This window comes from Morone saxatilis, unplaced genomic scaffold, assembly GCF_004916995.1.
Source record: "Morone saxatilis isolate NCDOM2014 unplaced genomic scaffold, NCSU_SB_2.0 Contig3, whole genome shotgun sequence".
NCBI classification, from domain to species: domain Eukaryota; kingdom Metazoa; phylum Chordata; class Actinopteri; family Moronidae; genus Morone; species Morone saxatilis.
In genome coordinates, this window is record NW_023339873.1 from 1,362,074 (window position 1) to 1,370,629 (window position 8,556).

The following is an 8,556-nucleotide window of genomic DNA, read 5'->3' on the forward strand; positions in this document are numbered from 1 at the left end:
AGTTAAAAAGCACCAAGATCTAAAACAGTGGATGGTAGAAATGTGGCTTCAGACTGGATAAACAGTCAATGTATGACAGCTTCTGGCAGACAACCACAAAAATGATTTTACACAAATTAGGCAGTTTATTAATAAATAAAATAAAACTCAGAACAGGTGTGTGTCTGAATTGTATTCTTTAAATACAACAAAACCACTCAAAATGCACCCATTTCGATCCCGTCTCTATTCAATAAAATCTAAAAAAAACAACAAAAAAACGCTTAAGGTGCATTAATACATTTTTGGCGGGGAAAGAAATGATTAAATTACTTATTAAATAGAAAAATACAATCGACTGCTCTGCTCTGGAGAATCTGAGACAGGCTTATACCTTATATATGCTTTGACCGAAATGGGATCTTTGAGATCTGCCGTTCTTCCAGGGGGCTTGCAAATAACTATAAAAATAACTAACAAATAATTATTATTGTGAACTCTGTGCAACTTTGGCCAAATCATAGCAAAACATTTATCACCAAACTATCGATTTTATTCTCACTCGAACAAGTTGCCTTCGATTTGTTCAAATTCAAATTTTTTTTAAATTTTTACTTTCTTCTACAATCTAATTGCCAAAAAATGCCTAAAAACATTCCAACTTTTTTTTTAGAAAAGCTGCAACTATCACAAAAAAAAAATCCAGTGAAATCCTGGAGCGACTGATCAAAGAATATTTAAATTAAATATTCTTTAACAAGTTAATAATTTCAAATATATATTGTCAACTGATTCTAGTTGACATTGCTAAGAGCTGCTTCTTCTCTTACTCTGTGCTGCTTGCACAGTATTGGAAATAATAGCGCCCCCTGCTGGTTAAACTCTGCAGTGACACCAATTTTCAAATGAACATATATTAGATAAATATACCGATATGCTACCGAAACGATCTGTTGGGCTCTGTTTTTTTAAACTAGGCTTCCATTAACAACCGTTGTTCGTGCCGCTCTGTATTTTCTTCGTGGTAAATTACATACATTTTTCTAAACTGCTCACAACTCTTATGGACCCTGGAATCCGGGTCTGCTAGTGGACTTCAGTTCTTTATAGGGTTTTCGATTCCATTAACCATCATGTTGAGGCTCTTTTCTAAGATTCCTAACTTTATACCATCAGTAGCCTCTTTTATCTTTACATATTTTACTTCAGTGGCACCCCTGTTACCATCAACAGCAGCCACTTCAGGTTTTTGGGTTCCCGACTCTGTTCCCGACTCTGTCTTCTCTCTTCAGGGGAAATACAATCTATTTTCCCAGTTCTCTTCCCCTCCTCAGTCCCCCTCCCACACACAGTCGCACTCTCTCAGCTGGTTTCTCTGGCGCATCGTCGTGATGACGGTGATCCTGTTCTCGGAGAGCTCCCGGAGCTGGTTGATCAGCTCCTGCACGCAAGGGCTGGGCCAGGGGTGGCCGTTCAGGTAGTCTCTCAGGATGAACGAGCGCTCCACCAGCAGCTCCAGCTGCACCAGGTGTCGCAGCCGGTGGAGGCTCAGCAGGTCTTTCTCCGGTTCTCTACGGAAAAACCTGAGAGACAAAGAGAGGAGAGGAGCGATGACACATTTAAAACATTCAGAAACTCTGACATTCACTTTCAGGGAACTTCATCAGACATATTTTACACAGCAGAAGTTATAAGATAAGACTCGCCATTTCCTGTAGTAAACCCGGAAGACTGAACCACATTCACATCAAATCTGACAAAACCATGATTAATGTGTGCTGTTTTTAATCTTGTATGTTGTGTTAACCCACATTGTTCTTATCTGCACAACCAGAAACCGTTCATGCTCACACTGTCACCAAAAAGGACACGCGGACAGTAAGAGTGGTTTTCCTGCGCGGCTCACCGTATCCTGAGCGTCCGGAGCTGAGGAAACAGCATGGGGATCCGTCTGCAGAGGCTCCCGCTGGAGCGGTTCTGCTCGATGTCGAGGTGCTCGAGCGCCGGGACTTTAGGGGCGATGGAGTCCATGTCTTTCAGAGTGATGGCCACACGCAGCGTCAGCCTGGTCACACTGGACGGGATGGTGGTCGTATAGGTGGCGAGAGAATTACCACCTGGGAAACAGAAGAGATTTATACGCATGTATGATCAACTACGTACCTTAAACTGCCTGAAACAGTCAGTTTTTACATCCATCAGTAAACCAGAAAGTATCTGAGGTGGTTAAATGTATTTTAATCTGAAGAAGAAATGCTTTATGATTGGATTCATTAAAGGAAAAAAACATATTTCCAAAGGGGCCGCTGTCAGCAGCCGGACTCACCGATGATGCTGAGTGTCTCCAGCTGTTGGAGAGGACTCAGCCAGGACTTGAGGCGACACTCGATGCCCTCTCTGATGTACCTGTAGCGGACCGTCAGAGACCTGAGCGAGGTCAGACTCCTCAGTGCGTCCTCTGGCAGGATGGTTTCTGGGTAATCCACCAGCTCCAGAGTGGTGAGCGCCGGGCCGCCGTACCGGGTCGCTCCTACAGGACGGAGGAGGAGAGAGTTATTTTTTACAGAATAAAGACTTTTTAATAAAGAATCCTCTATGAATGATTCATGAAGCATTTACTGAAGTGTTATATTTCACTTATAGATCAGATCATCACAATTTAATAGTTTTTATCAAAGAAAATTAAAATTGTGTTTGCAAAACTGATGATTTCCACTAATAGTGAATCATATGGCAGTAACTGTAACAAAATAACTGATTTTACAGGTTTTTTTCTGGTTGGAAAGAAACATGAAAAACAAAAAGACCTGTTTTATGGTTTCTGTTTTACAAATAAAAACATAAAATTCTGTTATAATAGATTTTTTCTAAAAAACAACAAAAAAAAAGACCAGTTTTCTCTTTTTAAAATAAAACAAATGTAAAACACAACCGCAGCGCGCGGCTCCAGGTCGGGGCTCACCTGGGTGCTCCGGGTCGGGGGGGCTCAGGTAGTCGTCGGGCAGCGGCTCGGGCGGCTCCCCCCTCATCCCCCAGGACAGGTGCTTCAGTTTCTGCAGGTGGAGCAGCAGGTTGTGGAAGACCTCGCGGGGCACCGGCCGCACCGTGTCCAGCCCGTAGCCCTCCCCCTGCTGGTGGAAGAGCAGGTACCGCAGGTTCACCAGGTGCGCGCGGCACGCGTCGATGAACTCCACCGTGCAGGTGAGCCGCACGTTGCACACGCTCAGGTGCGTGAGCCGACCCGCAGCTGCTCGCCTCAGACTCCGGCCCAGCAGGCGGCTCGTCCCAGGTGGCGTTGCGACCCCGAGGTCCCTGAGCTCGGGGAACCGGGTCAGGTTGTCCAGGTACTTCTGCTTGTAGAGCCGCCCGCCGTCCACGACACCCCACGGCGTGAGCCCGGAGGAACTTCACGAGCCGCCGCCACTCTTTGCGCGCAGGTGCCGCACCGCAGCCCGCGTGAGTTTGCGGTGTCGCAGCGTGTCCCAAGAACCCGTAGGTGTACCGGCGGAGGTGCAGCGCCACGGTGTCGGTCCGCCACAGCGACGGGTGGTCCACGAGCTTCTTCAGGTACCGGCAGCAGGTGCGGACGGTGTGCCGGTCCTCCGTGCTCAGGTAGCTGAACACCGGAGACCCAAAGCTCTGGAGGAAGCAAGCTGCCAGCTTCTCCATCCGGTGCACCGGGTAACGGCTGCAGGGTAACGGGCTCAGGGTAACGGGCTGCAGGGTAACGGCTACCCGGTCAACGGCTGCAGGGTAACGTGCAGTACGGTGCAGGGTAACGGCTGCAGGGTAACGGCTACCGGTCAACGGCTACCGGTCAACGGCTGCAGGGTAACGGCTACAGGTCAACGGCTGCAGGGTAACGGTCACACCGGGGGGAGAGTCCGAGCTCCGGTAACTCCCATCGTGAGTTATTAAAGCGGTAAACACCGACAGCAGCGTTGTTGTTCTCAACGGAACCGTTAAAGTGCGACCACCGTCGAGGTAACCGCATCCGTTACAGAGCCGTCGCGCCGTGATGACGTCAATTGTTGTCGAAAAACGTTAGAGATTTATAATCAATACAAACAACAACAAACACAAACAACATGAACTAGATTTTATGTTAATGGTTAATTAATTTAATAGAAAATGATTTTGACTGTTCTCCATGGTGGTTGTTGTTGTTGTTGTTGTTGTTTGTTTGTTTGTTTGTTTTGTTAACATTAACGATCCACTCAATATAATTCTGTATTATTAGTGTTCATAATGCTTCATAATAAATATATCTGAAACTAATTTATCAGGAAATGTAATCATTTTAATGCCGAAATCAATAAATCAATAAATAAATCAATAAATAAATAAATGTTTGGCTATATTTCCATTTTGCATCCGTCCTGAATTTATTTGATCTTTTACTTCTCTTGTCCTGTTTATTTTAACATTTTGAAAATATGAATCTAACACAATTAATAAATAAAAATGGGATGTTTGTTCCTGATAATTGTAATATTTTCTGTGTTTATGTTGAACTTTTCTTCTTAGTAACACAAATATTGTTGTTTGCTTTGATCATAAATCCTCCTACTGTTATTTATTATTATTTTATTATTACTGCTTTCATAGTTTTGTGAAGCACTTTGTAACATCTCTTTTGAAAACTGCTATTTAACTAAAATATATGATTATATTATTATAATATAAAATCAATACTTTCAGGAAAATTCCACATTCACATATTAAACCATTTAAAATTTACCTTCAACTTCCTTTTAGCCTCTTTCTTGTTATATCACTGAAATTGTTCTGCCAGAGCCAACAATGTCTCTATAGCAGCCACTCATTTCACGTTCATTCATTTAACATTCATTTATTTCATGTGTAAACTGTATATAAGTATCTGTAAATGCAGTTTATAGTACTCAATAAAATGTCTTATAGCTGTTTTTTTCTGTACAAATATTGTGACATTTAAAGTCTTCCACCAAAACTGTATCAGCTGTATTTAAAGCAGATTATTTCCTATAGGTGTATATTTAACAGACGTCAAACGGAGTCCATCAGCACCACAAGAATGGGAAACATTTGATTTATATCACATGACACAATCAGCCAATATATTTTTAGATATCAGGATTTATGATTAAAAAAAGAAGCTACAATTTTATTCTTTACATGTTTTTTAACACTCTGTTCTGCGGTCCTTCATTTTATACCTGTAATTATCCTTTTCTAGCACGAAGGAACTGCAAACGTTCATTTTGTTACACAACCTTGTGTTGGAGAACGTCGGCTGCTTTTTTAATGACCTCATTATCTTAAGTGTTGTCAGTATCTTTAACACTGCAGTTAAACCACATTTTAGATGGTGACAGATAAATAACTGTCGAGTGGATTGTGTGTTGAGGCACAGTGAAAGGTTTAGTCTACATCAGTGTAGTTACCATGTTAACTGGACTGAAAACCGCCTTAAAAACTAAAATAAAAGTAATGCAGCGAATCATAAAATGTTAAAAACAGAGTTGATCTAAACACAAACAATCACAGCCGATCAAATATATTTTAATATTTTTCATTTGCTGATGAAAATGGGTACATATAAATTAAAAGAAAAAGTAGCCCCAGTGATTTGGGAGAACATCGAGGACAGGGTTATCTGTCTACAGAGCAGGGGTCAAAGGTCGTCAGGCGGGTTAGTAAAAGGTGAACAATCAGCCTGAACAGGAAGTCTGTAGTCTTCAGTTCACTCCAGGTTTCTTTTTAACTATGTTTCCTCGCACCTTTCAAAATAAAATGTAAGAATTAACAGTTTCACACTTAAACACCTTAAATATGAGTTTTAGAGCTGCTGCAGTTTTTATTCTAATCTAAACTAACTGGCTGCAGCTTTATATTCACCATACAGACCATCAGTTCTTCTCATGTGACTCTCAGAAAGAAAGTGATGTTCACCAAAGTGTCAGATCGCTTTCGCTGTCGACTCAACGTGCTGGAGGTTTAAGGAGTCGCTGTGAATCGAGATCTTCTAGTCTGGAGACCTTTGCTGCTTTTACTTTGCTCTGATCATTTCCTGTCATGTCTAATAAAAAACAAAATTACCCCAAAGTACTAAAAGAAAACTGCTGCGGAGGGTCGACTTAAAAGGGAAAAACTAAATGCTCTCCGTCACCCTGCATAACATAAAATCCTGTCTATTAATGGAGGATGTAGTGTGAGGAAGAGAACACAATCATAGCCCTGCTCGTTCAAACATTCATAGAGTATTTCTATTTACAGGCCTACGCACTTTATTTACACGGCTCGTGAACACACGGGAGACAAACTGGAACAACATATTCATCAGATATTTAACTCTCCATCTGCAGCACGGCGTCAACCGGCTTCCTCTGAGCGCCAGCCGCCGCTTCACCTGAAAGAGTTCGTTTGGAATAAAGTATTTTGATGTTTCGTGAGTCAGAGGCCCAGAAAAACTCGCCGTCCGTTCAGTAGTCATTCGTTCCAAAAGGCAGATACCGGTGTTTGTTTGAGTTCTTTCACTTCACAGAAACCTCCTTCATCTTTGTCAGTTTAGCTCCGCTCCCTTCCCGCTTCCCTCCCCGCTACTGCGACGGCGAGAACGTCAGGATCATCCACCCGATCACGAAGTAGAAGAGGAACACCGGGTACACCACCAGCGCCTTGCGGTTGGGCGGCTGGCTGTCGGCGAGGAAGGCCGTGGAGGCGAAGGTGGACCAGCCGAAGGACGCCGTCACCACCACCAGCCGCACGGCGAAGCTGACCGTCCCCGAGCCGCCGATCAGGACGATCCGGCACACGGCCATGGCCGCCGTCAGAGGCATGATGCAGTAACCCAGCACGCACAGGCTCTGGAAGAAGGAGATGGTGCCGCCCAGCAGCTTGGAGTTGAGGGTGATGATGATGGAGCCGAACCAGATGATGACGAAGACCTGGACGAGAAAGTTAGTGGGGAGATTCATTTCTTCATGTACGCAGCAGACACACTTATAAAGATAAACAACCTTCGTAATTAACTTCAGACTATATATGACCACAGGATGAGTCCGGTGAACTGAAATCAATAACTGACAGTTCAGATGGAGTTTGTTTGTTTTTTCACTGTCAGAGCATGTTTTTAATTTACAGCAGTATTCCCTATGGAAGCCCATTTCTGCCAATATGAGCCGAAAAAAAGATTCTGCAATCGTTATAATGAAAAACATTCTCAAAATAATGATTAAAGGGATAAAACCCCGGAATAAAATAAACCCAGATAAAAGAGTAAACCCGATAAAAGAGTAACCCACGATAAAGAGTAAATCCACGAAAAGATAAACCAGATAAAAGTAATACCCCAGAAAGAGTAAACCCAGAAAAGAGTAAATCCCGACTTAAAGGAGTAAACGCAGATAAAGATAAAGATAAAGCCGATAAAAGAAGCACCAGATAAAGATAAAGATAAACATTCCCCCCGGATAAAGTAAACCCCAATAAAGCATAAAGAGTAAACCCAGATAAAGATCAAATATGAAACCTGAAAGAGTAAACCCGGATACAAGAGTAACCCAGATAAAAATAAAGATAAACCGATAAAGATAAAGAGTAAACCCAGAGAAAAAGTAAACCCAGAAATAAAGAGTAAGACCCCAGATAAAGAGTAAACCCAGAATAAAGATAAAGAGTAAACCCAGATAAAGTAAACCAGATAAAGAAAAGAGTAAACCCAAGAATAAAACGAGTAAACCCGGATAACAAAGAGTAAAACCCAGAATAAAATAAAAGTAAACCAGATAACAGATAAACCCGGAAGATAAACCCGGTAAAGAGTAACCCAGTACCAAGAGTAAACCCAGAAAAGAGAGTAAACCCGTAGCCTCAAGCGAACCTGCGGCCCCCCCTGGTCTCTGGAACATGTCAGCCGCCCCTCCTGCAGCAGCAGCAGCCAGAGTCACGCATAGGCAGCAGCGGCCCCCACAGGCCCAGTCCCGCAGCAGAGCCCCGAGTGCGTTTGGGGTACAGCCAGCCGTGGATGAACTTGTCCCCACGGCCCCGCCAGATCCCCCCAGGATGGTCCCCTTCACCGGCCTCCCCAGCGTGAAACTCGCGTCCCCGCCCTGAGAGCCGACGGCACGAAGTCCCCCCCTCCAAACCTGGCAAATGTCCTCCGAATGGACACCATCCGAGCCAAACCGGCCGAAACGGTTCTGCTGAACCCCCTCCCCGCTGCCGCCATTAACGGGAAGAGCCGAGCGTCACCGGGAGTTCTCAGTAGCCGGAGAGTTTCAGACGAAGACCGACCGCTTTAACGACGGAGCGTCAGAAAACGAGCCCGGGGGGGAGAGCGAGTGAGCGGCTCTGTTAACCGGGAGAGGTCTGTCGTCCGCCCGGTTATCGTTGCTGCTGCCTCCACGTCAGCGCAGTTGTGTTACTTCCCCACGTAAGGCACCACATCGGATGGGCGTTCAGGTATGCAACTGTGAACTCGAAACCAAACGTACGCTAATTCAACACCTTTACGAAAGCGTGGCGATTCACCTGAATTTATTTTTAGGCTGGTTTTCCGGAGTATTTTTCTGTTTTGTTTGTTCCATTACAAGA

The 8,556-nt window shown here is 44.0% G+C and overlaps 2 protein-coding genes across 2 annotated transcripts in view; both read right to left on the minus strand.

Moving 5' to 3' along the window:
- Positions 1-102: 102 nt before the first annotated feature.
- On the minus strand, positions 103-3,648 carry LOC118336859. Its single transcript, XM_035673615.1, has 5 exons — positions 3,482-3,648; positions 2,942-3,384; positions 2,306-2,509; positions 1,886-2,096; positions 103-1,562 (listed from the first exon to the last, which is right to left on the minus strand). Exons 1-5 carry the CDS (start codon positions 3,646-3,648, stop codon positions 1,310-1,312), a joined length of 1,278 nt encoding a protein of 425 aa, XP_035529508.1. The 3' UTR covers positions 103-1,309.
- A 1,854-nt stretch (positions 3,649-5,502) lies between these two features.
- Positions 5,503-8,556, minus strand: part of LOC118336860 (protein YIPF6-like) — a 3,519-nt gene continuing 465 nt past the window's right edge. Inside the window, 4 exon segments of the mRNA XM_035673616.1 lie at positions 5,503-6,908; positions 7,844-7,867; positions 7,869-7,955; positions 7,957-8,181. Of these exon segments, the coding sequence (XP_035529509.1) occupies positions 6,561-6,908; positions 7,844-7,867; positions 7,869-7,955; positions 7,957-8,181 (684 nt within the window). The 3' untranslated portion in view covers positions 5,503-6,560.